Genomic DNA, 19,341 nt, shown 5'->3' with positions numbered 1-19,341 from the left:
TTTCATAAAAGACAAGGCCCTAGGTTATCAGACATCATATAATCAGGCAGTTCTATCATGCAATTCGTGAAGATCCCTAGCCTATCACTAGCATATTGTTCTAACATATTACAATATCAAATAATTACATGGTACTTTGGGGTCTACTTACTGGCTCCGGCTGATCGTACACATTGCATCCTCCTTTAGTATTTTGAAAACCTTTTGGAAAATCATTTTGAAAATCTTTTCCCTCAGTTTGAGACTGGATTCACACGAGTGTTCCTCCAACTCACTCTAACCAAGACTCTGATACCAACTTGTAACATCCATAAAATTCATAAAAATTTTAAACTTTTCAAAATACCAAAAACCATCATTTATTACAAATTGTTTTCAAAATAGTTTAACTTCAGAGAAATCCCAGAAATCATAACACAAAATGTGAGGAGGTGAACGATCAAGCCTTCGCTTTCCCGCAATCATCCGAAGTACCTGAAACAAAATCCAAAACTGTAAGCCCGAAGCTTAGTGAGTTTCCCTCAAAATACCAACACCATACAAACCAGACAATGTCATAAACAAACAGTATGCATATAGAGTCTTCAGCATGACTGGAACGCCTCACCGGGCCTTCAGCCTATCTGGCCCACTCTTAGAACCTTCAATATGTGTGGATCGCCTCACAGGGCCTTCAGCCTGTCTGGACCGTTCTCCAGGCCTACGGTCTGACTGGTACGACCCGTTGGGCCTTCAGTCTATCCGGGCCCCCTGGGTCTGTTGGCCTTGAGCACAAAGCATCACCGCCTCAACCCACCCGCAATGACACAATCATCACATAGATATCAAACGCTAGCTAGCACATATATTAATCATACAGGCCTAACAGATCACCAATCATAGCATCATCCTATATACTAGGATACAGATCTAACAGATCACTATACATAACATGATTCGATAAACCATGATACAATCCAAAGGGTCGGCCTTGGTGCCTTAGACCCTGTTGGTATAGTGAGGAGAACTCACCTCACAAGTAGTGCTGAACTGGTAATATCAATCCCAACTCACAGCTCCAAACTCTACTGCCTACAATCACCATATGACTAACTTCATTAAAATCCCGAAATACCCAAAATGCCCTCAGAAGTCAAACTTGGTCAACCATGGTCAAAGTCAAAGTCAATAGTCCATGTTGACCCAACTCGTCGAGTGCATCTATCAACTCGTCGAGTTCCTTCAGTATTTAGAAAACCGGGAAAACCCTAGTTAACTCGCCGAGTTATCACAACAACTCTTCGAGTTCGCACAACATCCAGAAGATCGAGGAAACCCCGATCCAACTCGCCGAGTTGGCAAGGTAAATCATCGAGTTTTCCTAGTCTGAACACATTCATCCACTTTCCAAGCGAGTCTAATGCCCCAAACTATAGATCTGGTCCCCTAGGGCTGAGATGCCACGTAAAGTTGCTAACTTTATGTTCATGCATGACATCAAGGGGCTAAGACACTCAAACCAAGCTTGTTAAGGGACTTATGTGACATCCCCATTTTCACGGCCAGAAAATACCGATTTGTTTATGCTTTATTTTGAAAATCAGAGTAACCTTTTAAAGAAAAGAGTTGCGGAATTTGTTCCCAGAAAAACATGATAAATACATTATCAAATCATTTCCGAAGAAATGTATTTTATTCATTTTAAAACATTGGGATGTCATCGTCAATACGGAAACATAAGCGTAAACAGAACTTACATTCGTTATCACTAGTGATTTATATCTCCTTAATCTCTCAGTGTAATGTAACTTCATATCGACACCTGTGATACAAATAAACTGAGTGGGTCAGGTTGGGAAACCTGGTGAGTACATAGGGTTTTCAACCCACAATAATATAATTATTATGTCTAATCATCAAACAATTAACCCAATTACCCATCCCCATTCTCTTCTTTAATCTTAAGGATCTACCCTAAGAGTAATCTATTCTTCATTCATTCATTCCTAAGGATTGTCCTAAGGAATAGGCACGAAGTCCATCGTTGCCTGTGACACAGCTGTCAAGCACATCTGCTAGTTCTATCACTTAGGCGCAGCTGCCAGAATTGTGACATTCTCTATGAGGCGCAGCTGCTGATATTGTCCTTTGGGCACAACTGCCAGGGTTATCTCGTTTATTGACAATATCATTTTCGAGAGTCCACTCGCAATACATGTCAATGAGTTTTTAGAGTACACCGGTGAACACATCGTTCACAACACCTACAGGTTGCGAGTCTGCTAGTGTTCCACTGGATTGTCTAGAATAGTCCGTGGTTGTCATCCATACTCTGCTAGATGACGGGGCCAACATTTGGGTAAAAGGCTTCTCACATCGTCCACCTCCCACCCTCACCTCATGGTCTATTTCACCTCTCACCTCATCATCCGACTCATATTTCATCTACCCATGTTTACCCAAATATATATACAGTTTAAATCATTTAAAACATGTATAAAATTGTTCATCCAACATAGATAGCAAGTATACAGATAATATTCACACATAGCACGTAATTTATATTAAATACTTCTTATCTATGTGTAAGATGAAAGTAACTATGCACTCACCTGACAAGGTGGTGACTCGGTACTCGGACAGCTCTTCGTTTACTTAAAACAGCTTCTTTCGACAAAACCTAGTATCATTACCACTAGGTTTTAGTCTAAGGTTCGACGAGACTAATTAATAGTCTAGCTATTATTACTATTATATAAGCGTTAAACAATATTTTCCAACCACTATGTACAGACAGGGGCCAGACATAAAACACCGGAGGGCAGGACCATTTTGGCATATAGCACTTCTGAAATCCAACAACCCTATGCGGCCCTTTAAACCAGATTCCCCGTACAGCGAGTAGTTAAAAAGATATTATAACGACACTTATATAACCCATAATAATAGCTCAAATACTCACTATAAGTTCCTAATAACATTACTATATTGAAACATAAGCTATACTAAAGATAGGTTAGGCGTAGCTCACTTACAGCGGGTTTTCTCGAAAACCGGGCTTCACTTGGAGCAGCGTTTCCGAACCAAAAGACCCTTTTTATCGGGGCTACGGGAGCCTCGGGGCTTCCTTCGGGTGCTAGGGGGTTTACCTAGACTTTAGGGGGGGTTAGGGAGCTTAGAGAGAGAGTATAGAGAGAGAAAGAAGAGTTTGGATGGTGTGAAGAATGAGGGAACCCGACACCTCTATTTATAGGCTGAATTCCTGATCAACTCGCCGAGTCCATGCCACATGTCAGCTTTCTGGTGGCCAAATGTATGTGGCCTGTATTGTGCCACGTCACCCCTTTTGCAGCAGTACCCTGCCGACTTCTAAACCCCTTAACTTTCGCATACGAGCTCCGTTTTCGACGTTCTTTTTTTCCACACGTAGGTAAAAACAAGATCTACAACTTTCATTTAGACTCCGTCTACTAATTCTCGACCGATCTTAACTTTAACAGTAGGAGGAGATTAGACTGTTAAATGACCACAAAGAATTCGTAAGTCCTTCATACGGACTCCGTTTTCGTCTGTATTTTTACCGTTGAGTTCCTATTAATGAGATCTTCAACTCTCATTTAGGTCACGTAAGCCAAAAACCGCTCGAAGGAGGGCCAATGATTGATAAATCGGGAAACTTTAAGTCCAAAGAGGCCATGAGATGTCCAGATCTGAAGTCATAGCTTCATGGCATGCTAATCCAAAAAATGACTCCAATATGAACCAAAATGACAATATACTTCCATAAGAGGATATCTAAGTAATAAAAGACCAACGTATCGACTTTATACCTCAAAATGGTTGCCACAACAGAGAATATGTCGGATCTATAGCCTTCCTTTCAATCCAACCTCTTCAAACTTCAAGCTCCTTCAAAAGATTGCCAAAAACTCACTCTCAAAGCTCACACACACACACACAAAAAGGGAAAGTATGCACGAATTAGGGTTTCTTTGGACAGAGGGGCGGATAAGGAGGCCACCAAAGGAGTATAAGTTCCTTAAATAGGGTGAAACACCCTAAAAATTAGGGTTTCATATTCTGCCTCCAACTCGTCGAGTTGAGGCCTCTCAACTCGTCGAGTAGATCCTGAAGAATGTGCGGCCACTATAACTCTACACGACGAGTTGGAGCCTCCCAACTCGTCGAGTGGCGCTGAATATATATATATATATATATATATATATATATATATATATATATATATATATATATATATATATATATATATATATTAAGCTTAAAATTCATACCTAAAGATCGGGATGTTACACAATGTATGATTTTAAAGTAAATTGTTCGTTTAAGTTGGAAGTAATTGATTAATTAAGATAATAAAAAAATATTAATATACGAACATGAGGAATCCACTGTGAAGATTGAAATACAATTTGATCTATTCAAATAATTATTGCCTCAATTCTTTAATCGACGTGACTCATCAGGTAAATTATTTCCTTCATTATGAATTGAAGTTTTGAATGGTGGGACCATGTCACAACTCACAGCTTTAGCATTTTTTATTCAAACGAAATATAAATTCTATATATATAATATATATTTCACTTCAAATTTGTGTGGGGTGGGCTAAGGCTCATGTTGCACCCATATAGCTAAGCCTCTACTTTGTAATCTCTACGGTGAATAATGGTGATTTGTCATTTCCAGGCTGTTGACAGCTGTTGGAAACTGTTGAGTTAGTTAATTAGTTGCTATCGGTTAGGTTAGTTGTGTGTGTTATATACACACTCCTTGAGGCATTCCTTCTTTGTAAATTATGGAAGTAAATATCTATTTCTATTTTCCATTTCCTTTGAGTTTATGTTCTGTTGTATTTCAATTACATCATTATTCCTGGTATAAATAAGAGTTCTAAAAGCTCATTTTTACAAGGAATATGTACATTGCTTCAGCTATAACTTTTTGCTTTCTTGATTTGACATAATGAATATTTTTTAGCTGAAGTATATGTGGAAAAAAAGAAAAAACCGAATATAATTATCATTTTCACTGAATCATCAAAAACCATTTGGCAGTTTGACGAACTTGAAGAGGAAGTCTAGTTATTGTCATCTATTGGTTCTCCGCTTCATTGATTGAATATTGTGGGAGATCTTTTGCAACTTCTACTGTATTTTGTACTGTCTCTTCTTGATGTAATACGCGAGACCTGCACCCAAAAGTTAAGTAAACTAGTTTCAGGGTCAAGAAAAAAAAATCCAGGAGTCTATACAAAGGGGATAATTTTCCATATGCTAGACCACATCGCCCCATTCCAAGAGCATCATGTCATATGTAAATAAGGCATACATCAGCCTGATTGGTGGTTTACTTCTCACAAGAAACCCAATTCACATTGGATCTGACTGTGATATGTCCTAAATGAAAATCCAGGAGTCAGGAAGCATGGGCATGGGCATAGATCACCTTGGCAATGATGAAGCTCGTGGCCTCTCTACAGGATCAGCAACTGTACTGTTACCATAATGCTCCTCAAGGTAAGCAAGCTGCTTCTTAAATTGCTCAACAGCACTGCAAAAGTGAAGACAATCATATATTAGATGATATATTCCTTGGATACAGATTATCTTTCCATGTACCAAGTGGGGTCAGATAGTCTAGCTGGATCACATGATCAAAAAGCATGGCCCAAGTCAGTGGGGTTGACTAGGTCGAGAAAAGCCAAAAAAAGATATTAAAATTAGCTCCACACTATTTTAAGTCTGTTTATTATGTGAAACATGTGCTACAACAGCATGAATGACTTGCTGTCAACATCATGTGATGTTTTGGTGTATAATGTGTTTATCATTGCATTTAGTGATTAAATTTGTAGTATACTTCAACAACATGATGTTAAAATATTAAAATTTGTTGACATTATTATAAGTCATTTATTGTGTCAACAGCAGGTGAGCATTGATTCAAGGAGTGTTTAGCATGCTTATATGGTACTTTTTGTGCTCAAATTCATTGTATAATTCCACAATAGTCTTGAAATACGCTATCATGAAAGCGAAGTTTCAGGTTAAATATAGATATAATACAAATGTAGTTGGATTTAAATGCTAGTCATAAATATTGGGATGTGATGGATCAAAATTAGATGTCATGCAACATTAAGGGTATAGATGCTAATGAAATAAAGATCAACATACTTCCATTGATTGGTTTATTATATCATTTTACTTTCATCTCGTACTTCTGGTTTTATTTTCTATGTATTAAGGCATTCTAGTTTAAAAAGTGTACACAGTTATAGCATCGTACTCATGTTTTTTTATTAGTACATTATAACTTGTAAAATATACCCATTATATCGATGAATATTTCTTTGTATTTGGATGAGATTACTATAATTGAATAGCTTTTTCAAAATACAATATTGCAATCAGAAGAAAGGAAAGAAGGATGCTATAACAAACAAGTATGTATATGTTTTTTGCATTTTACCCAAAATATATTGCCAAAGTTCCAAAAATAATTGTACCTTGGATACTTGAAGCCAGTTTGTTGAGCTCCATCCAAGTACTCTTTCAACATATTGGGATGGTATTCAAGAATCTCCCTATAAATCAGTTCACGTACATCTTCTTTTGTAATTCTTCTTCTTTCAAACTCAAATTCCAACTTTGAAATGGGCTGAGCAGAAGGCTCCTTCTCAGTCTTAGCTATATTCTTAAAGTATGGATCTAAAAGAGCCTAATACAAAGCGCAAAACATGCTTTTTGATAAGGCTAAATACATGAAATAGCAACGTACTTTCAGTTATATGCGTACTATAGAATCCTACATTCATTTGTTTCTATTACAACATTGTACTCTCAATTGTTTTCTTAAACATTGTATTTTGATATATCTACACAGTTATAGCACTTTCATTTATTTACGTACTAAACATTATACTTTAAATGTTCAATCCATTTATGAATGTGAAAACTGTTTTTGTATTTGGATTGGTATAACTGGGTAGAATTTTCAAATTACAGCCTTAAGGAAAAAAGGAAACCGGAAGCTACAATAAACAAAAAGAATAAAGTGCGTTGCTGTTATGACCCGGGATCTAGACCTCGTGACAGGACTAGTGCTAGTGCTTGAAAAAGCCGTGAACTCCCTTGTAGCCTAGCCTCCTGTTTGCAGGAGACTAAACTAAGCTATTAAACTAATTTACTCTATTGATTATTTTCAAATTCCAGCATATCTTATTTCATGAATGACTACCCTTTAAATAGGGATAAACAAAAGACTCAAATCAGGAAACAAAGACTCTAAAATCGACTCATCAAGTATGATTCATAACTTCCTAGAATATAAAATACTTATTATCTATTAACTTGCAGACTCATCAAGTATGATTCATAACATTACTCCCTTCCTTTGCATTGAGCATGTCCGCAAACTCAAAACCTGGGTACGCGTTGTTAAAAACATCACGATCATCCCAAGTACCATCTTCTTCATCCTCCAACATGATACTAAACAGTACTTTCGCACACTTATGGCTGATCGAGAACATCTCATCACAGTTAAAGCATAATCCTTTTGCTCGCCTTTCCGCCATATCTGTAGTCGTAAGCCGTTTCAAAGCCGGGTTCCGCACATCAGATTTCTGAGAGCTTGAGAGAATACGTATGGAGGAAAGGGATTTCCAGATTTTCGATATATGATAAATAAACAGAGTACAAGGATTTATATAGATACAAAATAACAAACTTCTAATCTATATGCTACAAACAAGGAAATACAACCGGTTGATAATTATCTAGAAAATTAGAGCTTATCCAGCTCTCGCCAACACTCCCCCTCAAGGTGGAGAATGGATATCTACCATTCCTAGCTTGTTAAGAGAGCTACGAAAAGTCCTTCCACACACTGCTTTGGTCAACATGTCTGCAAGTTGATCTTCCGATCCTACGTGTGGAAGTTCTACTGTCTTACGTTCCAAATGATCTTTGATGAAATGTCTGTCAATTTCCACATGCTTAGTTCTATCATGTTGAACTGGATTATTAGCAATCTTCACCGCTGATTCATTATCGCAATACAACTTCATTGGAGCCCTTAGAGACACTCCTAGATCCCTTAAGATGCGTTTAATCCACAAAAGTTCACAAGTGCCATGAACCATTCCTCTGAACTCAGCTTCTGCACTAGACCTAGAGACAACCTTTTGTTTCTTACTTCTCCAGGTAACTAAATTTCCTCCAACGAATGTAAAATATCCGGAAGTGGACTTTCCATCACTACGATCGCCAGCCCAATCAGCATCTGTAAAACCACTTACATTATGGTCTTGATGTTTTCCAAAGAATAACCCCCTACCAGGAGATGACTTTAGGTATCTTAAGATTCGAAAAACAGCCTGCATATGTTTCTCACTTGGCGCATGCATAAACCTGCTTACAACTGACACAACATAAGCTATGTCAGGTCGTGTGTGAGATAGGTAGATCAACTTCCCTACCAGCTTTTGATAACTGTCTTTGTTAGCAGGCACTTGATCAGGAACCATCTCTAAGTGATGATTCACTTCAATAGGCGTATCAATGGGTTTACAATCCAACATCCCGGTTTCTGTTAAAAGATCCAAAATAAACTTCCTTTGATTCATCGATATTCCATTTTTAGACCTTGCTACTTCAATACCTAAGAAGTATTTCAAACTTCCAAGGTCCTTTAGTTCAAATTCAGTGGCCAAGATCTTCTGAAGCCTTTCAATTTCTTCTTTATCATTTCCTGTTACTACCATATCGTCCACGTAAACGATTAGGGCCGTCACTTTCCCGGGCTTGGTCTTTATAAACAAAGTGTGATCTGCATCACTTTGTCTATAACCTATCTTCTTCATAAAGGTAGAGAACCGTCCGAACCATGCTCGCGGTGATTGCTTTAACCCATACAAGGCCTTCTTCAGCTTACACACCTTTCCATGACTATCAACACCCGGAGGAGGGTCCATGTAAACTTCTTCTTCAAGATAGTCATTTAAGAAGGCGTTCTTTACATCAAACTGCTTTAACGGCCAATCTTCATTTACAGCAAGTGAAATGAGAATTCTAATTGTGTTCATCTTTGCCACCGGTGCAAACGTATCTCCATAATCGATTCCATACTTCTATGTATACCCTTTCGCCACCAACCTAGCTTTGAGTTTTACCACATTCCCATTCGAGTCCAATTTCACAGTGAAAACCCATCTACACCCCACCGTCTTTTTTCCATGAGGAAGAGTTACTAGATCCCATGTTTGGTTCATTTGAAGTGCTTTCATCTCTTCATTCACTGCTTGTCTCCACCCCTCATCCTTTAAAGCTTCTTCAATATTTTCCGGAATAGTGGTGCTTGCCAAATTATCTACCAAACCAGCATGTGCTTCCGCGAGCCTATGTTGAGAAACATAATTTGAGATCGGGTATTTCTTTTTCGCCTTTGGGTCTGGTTCGTACATTTTCTTTGGTTTTCCACATGTACTTCGTGTTGGGAGTCTTTGAGTGTTGTCGCCGTCTCCATCAGGTATTACACTCGCCTCCGGTTCTTGCTCATGTGCCTCCGGTTCTTGCTCATGTGCCTGTAAAACAGAACCCATTATATTATTGTTACCATTGTTTGTATCGCTGGCTATATCTGTAAAAACGGCATCATCGGTATCATTCCCTTCCTCCGTCTCTGTCTCACAACCTTCATCGAATCCTTGAAAAGGATTCGTTTCCACAACTGATTCATCAAACATTTGTGTCGGTGGTATCTGTTCAGTTACACATACAACTTCGTCATCATCATTACTAGAATTAGAGTTTTGTGTCTTATTCGGGATCACTTCATCACTATTTCTCTCCCCCTGAAGTGATACCTCATTCGAGAAATACGGTACCGTCTCGTGGAATGAGACATTACGGGTCACATACACTTTCCCATTGTCGGGATCAAGGCATCTATAACCTTTCTTGTATTCCGCATATCCGATGAACATGCATCGAGCAGCTCATGGTTCAAGCTTACCGGAGTTTTGATGAACAAATGCAGTACACCCAAAGATACGTGGCTCCAAATTCAGCTTTGGTTCCGTTTCTAGCAGATTATGAAGCCTTTTAAGAGGGGTATCGAATTGGATCACCCTCGAGGGTGTGCGGTTCATAATGTAGGCAGCAGATCGGACCGCCTCCCCCCAAAAATTCCTAGGGACTTTCATGTCAAAGAGTGAGGCACGTACTATCTCTAGTATAGATTTGTTTCGCCGTTCAGCTAACCCGTTTTGCTGTGGTGTTTTTGCACATGAAGTTTGATGGCGGATTGAGTTTTGTTTGCAAAAGTTTTTCATATCAAGGCTCACGTATTCCCCACCATTATCCGATTGGAGAGTTTGAATATCCCTCCTGTACTCCGTTTTCACATGATTATATAATTCTACAAATGCATTAAAAACTTCTCCTTTGTGTTTGAGAAGTGATACCCATATCATACGTGTACATTCATCTATGAAAGTAACAAAATAGCGTGCACCATTAGGAGTAGCAATTGGTGCCGGCCCCCACACATCGGAGTGAATTACCATAAAAGGCATTGTAACTTTATGAGTACTAGGACTATAGGATATTCTTTTATTTTTTGAAAGTTCACATATATCACAATTAAAACAATTGTTCGATACATTCAAAAACAAATTGGGTTTTAATTTCCTAAGATACTCAAAAGAAAGATGTCCAAGGCGGCGGTGCCATAGCACAATCATGGACTTATTTGCTTCTACTACTCCCACGTGATTCACTTGACTCCTACAATCTTCTTCCAAATAATAGAGTCTCCCCCTCCTAGTACCATAGCCACGAATCTGATGTGTCACCATGTCCTGAAACACACAATCATTTGGCCAGAATATAACATAGCAGTTTAGAGCTTCAGTAACTTGACTAACTGAAAGTAAATTGGTTGATAGGGAGGGAACAACAAGTACGGAGTCTAATTCCATGGATTTAGAGACCTTTACTGTTCCTTCAGCAGTTACACTTTCGACATCTCCATTAGCTGTATAAATTTTCGATTGTTTTGGTGTACAAGATGTGGTTAAGATACTAGAATCGTTTATCATATGATCGGTGGCTCCCGTATCGATTATCCAACTACTAGTTTTCGTGTGGTTAGGATAAGACTTAGCAGAATTTGTGAAAGTATGGGCTGCCACCGAAGCACCTTCACTATTGGAAGAGGAAGGTGCAGCCGCCACTAGTCCTTGCCCGACCTTCTTCCTCGGTTTCTTCGAAAAATCCCACCAGTCGGGATAACTGATGATCTCGTAACACCTTAATTTTGAGTGGCCTGTCTCTCCACAGTGAGTGCAAGTGAAATTGTTTCCGCCTTTTTCGTTTGGACCTTTATTCTTGAAGGGTCTGTTACGGGTTGCAGCATGGACCATGCTATCGGGTTCAACGGGTACAGCCTCCATTGCACTCCTTTGATTCTGATCCTTCCGAATATATGCATAGCAAGACTCAAGGCTAAGAGGAGGGTCCTTTCTAAGAGATTCGCTCCGAACCTGGTTAAACTCGGGATCCAAGCCGGCAAGAAAGATGTGGACCCTGAATCTTGACAGCGCCTTGTTTACCGCCACCGCTGCCTCAACATTATCAGATTCATCATTCATATGTATGTCAATCTCTTGAAAGAGACTAACCAATTCATTGTAGTAAGTTGCTAAAGGTCTTCCGTTCTGGCGAGTGCTGAAGGATTTACGGTTTAGTTCAAAGAGTTGGGTCTCATCTGTCCCGTCATAAAAGGTTTTCGATATAACACTCCAGATTTCAGCCGCCGTTTTCAGTCGGATGAATCTTCGCATTAGGGTTGGACTCATTGAATCAATGAGCCAACTTTTCACTTTGTTGTTATCCGTGGTCCATGATTCTATAAGTTTTTCATTCGTTATTGGTTTAACCGAGGATCCAGTGAGAAAACCGGATTTGTTACGAGCTCCTATGCGCATCTCCATTAACTGAGACCACAAAGGATAATTATTTTCGTCAAGAATGACACCAGAAGGGAACGGTGCATCTTGAATGTTTTGTACAATGACTGGTGCATTCAAACCAGATCCACCTCCAGTTTCAGATTCCACCATTGCTTCGATCTGTTACAAGACTTTCAAAGGATTTGCTCTGATACCATGAGAGCTTGAGAGAATACGTATGGAGGAAAGGGATTTCCAGATTTTCGATATATGATAAATAAACAGAGTACAAGGATTTATATAGATACAAAATAACAAACTTCTAATCTATATGCTACAAACAAGGAAATACAACCGGTTGATAATTATCTAGAAAATTAGAGCTTATCCAGCTCTCGCCAACAATTTCACCGTTCCGGCTCCCCCACCTGCTGACTCTCGGTTTTTGCTTCCTGCCGAGGGTTGATTCCCAGTTAATAGAGGTGCTCCAAAACTCATTGCCCGTCCCTCCTTCGCGAGTTTGAACTCAATCTGTCTGGCTTGGTTCATAGCATAGTATAGTGTGGTGGGTCTAGCAAACTCTACTTCGTAACGGATAACATTAGTCAAACCTGCACAAAAATGCCAAACACTTTGCTCCGGAGTCATACCCGTCGTTCGCCCCAGCAGCAACTCAAAGCCTTCACAATAGTCCTCCACCGTACCTATTTTCCTTAATCAAGTAAACTCGCCTAACGGGTTCATGCTCATCGGGGGTCCAAATCTGATTTTGCACTCTTTTGAGAGCTCGAACCAATTCAAGCGGGTCTTCATTCTTCGCAGGTTATGATACCACCCACTAGCTCGACCTTGTAGTGAAAAGGTGGCCTGCCTAACCCAAGCTTCATTGGGGGTTTGTTATTCTTCAAAGAAGTCTTCACATCTTTGAAGCCACTCGAGTGGATCACCCTTCCCATCATATATGGGAAACTCCATCTTGGAGAATCTCGGTACTCTTCCCCCACGGTATCCCGTATCTTCCGTCTCTTCCCAGTCTTTTGGTGCCCCCTGATCCCTTCTGTTTGACCCTTCTGGTTTGAGAGATTCCCAATGGTGTTTGAAAGGTTGGGGCTCACCTGTCCGCCATGATTCAAAAGCCTTGCTTGATCCTCTTCCTGCTCCTTCCTGGATCAAACCCTTACCTCTTCCAGCCAAGCCAAGCCTCCTTGGTACGAAAACTTACTGTTTGGATTGGCACCAAAGGTGGCGCCACCTCCTCTTCCACACACCTGTTCCGATGGGTCATCAAATCTATCAGACTCGAACATCTTGTCCACACTCTCATCATCTTCTTCTTGTCTGTTGGATTTGTTTTGGGTTAGGGTTTGAAATCTCTCTTCCATCGCTGCTTGCTTGTCTGCAAGGCTGTCATAGCCGCCTTTAAATCATTGGTACTTGTCTTCAAATCATTGTTGCTTTGTGTTTGTTGGATCATAAACGCTTCCAATTTCTTCATCAACTCTTCGTGTTGTGTCGACATCACGAGCGGCTCTGATACCAAATTTGTTATGACCAGGGATCTAGACCTCGTGACAGGACCAGTGCTAGTGCTTGAAAAAGCCGTGAACTCCCTTGTAACCTAGCCTCCTGTTTGCAGGAGACTAAACTAAGCTATTAAACTAATTTACTCTATTGATTATTTTCAAATTCCAGCATATCTTATTTCATGAATGACTACCCTTTAAATAGGGATAAACAAAAGACTCAAATCAGGAAACAAAGACTCTAAAATCGACTCAAATAATAAAAGATCCAAATTACCAAAATTAAAAATGGAAACAAGATAACTTCCTAGAATATAAAATACTTATTATTTGTTAACTTGCAGACTCATCAAGTATGATTCATAACAGTTGCTGTTTATTTCATTTAACCTTTTTTTTTGTTAAGAGAGATATTTCATAAATCTAAATATATATCCAAGATTTTACCTCCTCAGTAGTAGGCCTATCCCTATGCTCAAATGCAAGCATTCTTTCTAATAAACGAAGAGCAAGAGGATCTTTATTTGGGAACTTCTGTGAAAAAGGAATCCTGTTTTTCTTCCTCATGCTGCTCAAGTATCTCCTTGCCTTTTCATTTCTTATCTGTTTTGTATCATATCAACATTAAGAAGTAAGAAAGAGTGATTTACTTTCTAATGAATGATGATGTAAACCAACCATGGATATAGTTTCAGGTGATGGCGTTCCTAAAATATCAGTGATCAAGTCCAGCTGATGCACAACATTTTTCCCAGGGAAAAGGGGCTTTCCTGTTAAATATTCTGCAAAAATGCAACCAATACTCCATATGTCTATAGCGGGTGTGTACTGCAGAGAAAGAGCTATTTAGTACACGAATTCCAATCGGCCAATGTTTTTATATATAGTGCATTATATGGTTAAAAGCAAGAAATGGCAATGTACTTCCATTGATTTTTTTACCATAGCATCCTACTTCCAATTTGTTTTCCTTTTACAGCATTGTACTCTGAAACATCAAGCCTATTTTGGTAATGTCCTCCATATACAAAACACTTTTCACTACTATAATTTGGTAGATATTCATAAAATAATGTATTAATAAGAAAAAATTGGAAGTACACTACAATAATTGGATAGATTTTTCACCAGTACAATGCCTTAACAAAGAAAAATATAAACACAATGCTGTAACATCATGAAATAGAAGTAGAATCCAATAATGCACACATAAATGAAAGTGCATTGCTACTTTTCACAATTAGCACTAATTTATAAACCTTTATTGCCATCGATATATTTATTCAGAGCTTAAAGTCAGTCTAAATATGATTAATTAAAACATATTACTATAGTAATAGTTGTGGCACCTTGCTAAAGAATGATCCACACAGTTCAGGAGCCCTATACCATCGTGCTGCAACATAATCCTGTGAACACATCAAACACAAGCAGCTCACAAAAGTAACTTTTGAAGAACTAAGTTTACTATAATGAGCAACTAAGGGACATATTGTCACACCCCAATGCCAAAGTTGTATACTAGCCCAATAACAACCTGATTAACTTAAAAAACCATGGCAGTTTATTACACATACCGTCCAAAATATTGCAGTTGGTGGATCACTGAATGCAACCCTTGAAAGACCAAAGTCGCAGATCTTAAGTTTGCAGTCAGCATTGGCCAATATATTTTTGGGTTTTAGATCTCTGTGAAAGACATTTGCTGAAATTAAAAGAAGTAATTCAGAATCAGAACAAACAGAAATATAACAAGGCACGAGTACATGAAAAATAAACATGTACTCATATCATCAGAAGATGAGAATACTGTATGACCTGAGTGTATGTATTTCAGTCCTCGAAGAAGCTGATAAAGAAAGAATTGATGGTGTTCTGGTGTTAAGTCTTTGTTTGCTTTTATAACCTCATGCAAATCAGATCCCATAAGCTCAAAAACCAAATATATATCTTTGAATTCTCTTCTGGAAGGTGGTAATAAGATGTGTTTGAGTTCAACAATGTCTGGATGACGAAGAAGCCTGAGAAGCTTAATCTCACGAATGATGTTAACAGCAACAGAAACATGTTCGAATATATCATTTATCTTTTTGATCGCTACTTTCTCCCCAACATGAGTATCATATGCAGAACATACAATACCAGAGCTTCCTTTACCAATAACTTCCAATAATTCGTACCTACTCCTTTCACCAAATTCACTGAAAAAGTCTACTTCTGTCGGTTCCTGCAAACAGACTCCTATGGTCATTATAATAGATGAAAACTAGAAGTTATCTGGAAAATATTTATTTTATTTTATTTTGTGATTAAGCCCTCATTTCATATACGAAGAGACAATGCAAATAGGAAACTAGATAAAGGTAGCATGAATATTTCATGTAACCCTATTTCATAAATGTCATCTAGCATTTCTCCTCAAGTTGGAGAAAATATGTTAATCATGGCAACTATTACAAATATGATGGATTTATGCTTTCTGTAACGGCTTTGTGAGAATGTCAGCAAGTGAAAGGATGAAAAGAAATATGTTAGTCAAATGTTTTCCCATAAAACTCTCAATTTTGTCTTCATTATAAATATAAGTTGATGTGTACTTTTGGATACTTACCAGACTTGCAGTATGTTGCTGAAAACCTTCTTCTTTGTGCTTCCTAATACCAACATCAGGATTTGTAGAGATGAAAGTGTTGTTGTCAACCCGACCACTTCTGGATAGTTTTCGGGAACTTTCCTCACCCATAATATTGCCATTGTCATTACTTGATAACTTAGAATCATCATGGGCTGAAAAAGATGAACAAAACAAGACTATATAGTAATAATTTTGAGTTCTCTACCACATACACCTAGTTATTATATACCCTCATAGTAGATGAGCAAGTGAATGTCTCATAAGCATCGTAGCAAGTACAAACGAGCATTCTAAATCATCAAACAAATTTTTACTAGTTTTAAGAGGGTAAAGGCTACTATGGAGTGCCCCTGTGAACGGTTCCCATGTATTTAGGCATGCCGCATCACCTAGGCTAGCATAGGTCATTTGACAACCTTAGACACACATATAAAAGAGGGTGAATTATCAAGAATCAGGCTTCAGAGCAAAACAATTTAATTAGAAACTAGTTAATAATAAAACAAATGAAAGAAATTTGGATTATGCTAATCACCAATATAACTGAAGTAAATGATAGAATGATACCCTAAATATTTGAACTCAATACTCCTTTTCGGCATAACTGCTATTTTGTGTTTTAAAGTTATGAGATTGCATTTCTATATTAATCTAAGGAATCTGTAAACACAATTGCAGGAGCTGAAAATACCAGAGTTCTCTACACTGGAGGCAAAGGGAAACCGATCAAACATTCTTTCAAATATTGTTTTGCCACCAGCCTGCAAGGAACTATTCATTTTGACTTGTAAAGTCAATACAGATTCAAGACTGAAAACAACCTCAGCCATGGTAGGGCGATCCTTTGGATGGCTAAGCAAACATCTCTTTGCAATTCCAACAAACCCCTTCAAACATTTTGAGGATATTTCACCTCTTATATCTAAATCAATTATATCCTTTAACTTCCCCCCTTTGATAGAATATTGAGCCCATGTTGCCAAGCCCTCTTCAATACTTTTATCCAATGCACGCTTCCTGCACAGCACTTCGAACAGCACAACCCCAAACGCATACACATCAGACTTCCTTGTAAGCCTTCCAGTGTTGGAATAATGAGGATCAAGATACCCAAAAGTTCCTCTAACAAGTGTGTTGACATGAGTCGATGGCTGATTCGTTGGACCTATTTTGGACAACCCAAAATCTGAAATTTTAGCTGCCCAACTTTCATGTAACAAAATATTGGAGCTCTTGACATCACGATGTATAACCCCAAAATCAATCCCTGTACCAGTGTGGAGATAGTCTAACCCACGAGCTGCACTTATGCAGAGCTTGAGTCGTTGAAGCCAAGTAAGAGGGGTACCAAGTTTATGGAGGTGGTCTTCTAGCGTTCCATTTGGCATATATTCATATACGAGGATCATTTCATTTTCATGATTACAATAACCAAACAAGGATACAAGGTAACAGTGACGCAACTTTGAAAGCATCTCAACTTCCGCCCAGAACTCTGTTGCACCTTGACTGGACATGGAATCCAACCGTTTAATGGCAGCAACAATAACACTTGATCCATTGATAATATTACCTTTGTAAACTTTTCCAAACCCTCCATGGCCAATTACTAATGTTTCATCAAAGTTATTGGTTGCTGAGAGAAGCTCAGGAAATTTGAAATGAAGGCATGGTTGTGAGAATTCAAAGGAGGAGGACGTGGAGGGTTGGGATTCTTTGCCATGGCCAATAGAGGCCAACATAATTGTTGATGAAGAAGGAGAATTTGAAGTAGGTCTAGAATTTGAAATAGTTGTTCCACCATAAATGATATTGAAGGTTCATAGTCAACTGTAAACCTCCTTGCCAGAAGGAGAAATGCAGCCCAGCATGACGCCACATTTGTTTTAAGAACATATTTTAAAGTCAAATGTATACTTGTTGCTGGAATAGTGGAATGAGAGATGGAGCCCAAGTAAAGGCCGACCAGATATCAGAAATCAGTCAAATATTTTATTTTTTTAAGTCAACCCGTTTTTTGTAAGGGAACTCTTCTTTTTGTGGATCGATTTGGACGGGTATCATTTTTTTTAATTAGTTTATGCCTTATGTCTTATTAGACTATTTCCTATTTCCATTAGCAATCAAATTAATCTAATTATTTATTAAAACACTAATTTTTTTATTATTCAATTTAAACAACCCAATTAAACCAAATTCTTTATATTTTTTTTTGAACTGACAAATATAAATATATAATATACTCATAAACTAAAACCTAATTTTACCTATATCAACAACAAGGGGAGGGCACCATCTAATTTTTTTACATATTTTAGTAAACCAATCCACACCAATTTTTATTAAATAAATAAAATTATAATTGTTTTTATACTGTAAACAACTACTAGAAATATCAAAAATAACGTTTTTATTTCGAAACAAACAACTTATTTATTTTAAATATATAAATAAATAAAAATAAATAAGTAATATGTTACATAAATCAAGTTGTGTGTTTTTGGTCATATAATTGGATAGGCTGTAATTCGTTGAGTGAAGTATTGAAAACACTATTTATCACCTTTGGTTTAGAGAAAAATTATGAATTTTGATTCTTTTCTTGTATATTTTTGTTGAACCCATAATCTTCCAATTATGGCATTACACGTGGCAAGATGACATATTAAAAAAAAGCTCAACTTACGGTGGACACACTAAGGCTGCCCGGAGTAGAGGGAGCTCCACGCGTGAGTTGCTTACGTGGAGGCTCTCTCCACGCGCGAACACCGCCCCTGGCTTCAGTGGGTTGGTGGTGGCGTGGCTCCCAGGACGGACGAAGACGCGTAAATTGATTGGCCCCTTTAATTTCGACCGTTGGACATTAAATAAAAAAAAACTTTTTTCTTTAATTTCATTTCTCTCTCTCTCTCTCTCTCTCTCTCTCTCTATATATATATATATATATATATATATATATATATATATATATATATATATATATATATATATATATATATATATATATATATATATATACATCCACTTTTACACAATTTTTTCAAAACAAACATACAAATTCTCTCAAATTAAACATACAAATTCAACAAAAAATGGATAGCGGTTATGATGACGATTTGGTGTTGCACACACTATTGTCTGCGACACAAGACGTGATTCGTGAGAGAGGCGAAACTTCACACCGCGAGAAGAAACATAGAAAATATATCAATCGGGATCGAGAGGCG

The 19,341-nt window shown here is 38.0% G+C and overlaps 1 protein-coding gene across 4 annotated transcripts; it reads right to left on the bottom strand.

The window, feature by feature from the left end:
- Window positions 1-4,820: 4,820 nt before the first annotated feature.
- LOC145124113 (mitogen-activated protein kinase 16-like) lies at window positions 4,821-18,007 on the bottom strand. Of its 4 annotated transcripts, XM_079059336.1 has the most exons (10): window positions 16,806-18,007; window positions 16,091-16,266; window positions 15,298-15,706; window positions 15,057-15,184; window positions 14,829-14,888; window positions 14,158-14,307; window positions 13,927-14,082; window positions 6,509-6,720; window positions 5,446-5,550; window positions 4,821-5,188 (listed from the first exon to the last, which is right to left on the bottom strand). In XM_079059336.1, exons 1-10 carry the CDS (start codon window positions 17,854-17,856, stop codon window positions 5,092-5,094), a joined length of 2,544 nt encoding a protein of 847 aa, XP_078915462.1. In that variant the 5' UTR covers window positions 17,857-18,007; the 3' UTR covers window positions 4,821-5,091. The 4 variants fall into 4 exon arrangements, with proteins under 4 accessions (XP_078915462.1, XP_078915465.1, XP_078915464.1 ...); XM_079059339.1 differs by lacking the exons at window positions 4,821-5,188; window positions 6,509-6,720 and having other exon boundaries at window positions 5,466-5,550; XM_079059338.1 differs by lacking the exons at window positions 4,821-5,188; window positions 5,446-5,550; window positions 6,509-6,720 and adding an exon at window positions 11,937-13,596.
- Window positions 18,008-19,341: the final 1,334 nt, after the last annotated feature.

The sequence above is a fragment of the Lactuca virosa genome, chromosome 7, assembly GCF_052849685.1.
Source record: "Lactuca virosa cultivar CGN04683 chromosome 7, Lactuca_virosa_CGN04683_v6, whole genome shotgun sequence".
NCBI lineage: Eukaryota > Viridiplantae > Streptophyta > Magnoliopsida > Asterales > Asteraceae > Lactuca > Lactuca virosa.
The sequence above is the reverse complement of the archived record's forward strand: the minus strand, read 5'-3'. Positions and strand labels throughout refer to the sequence as shown.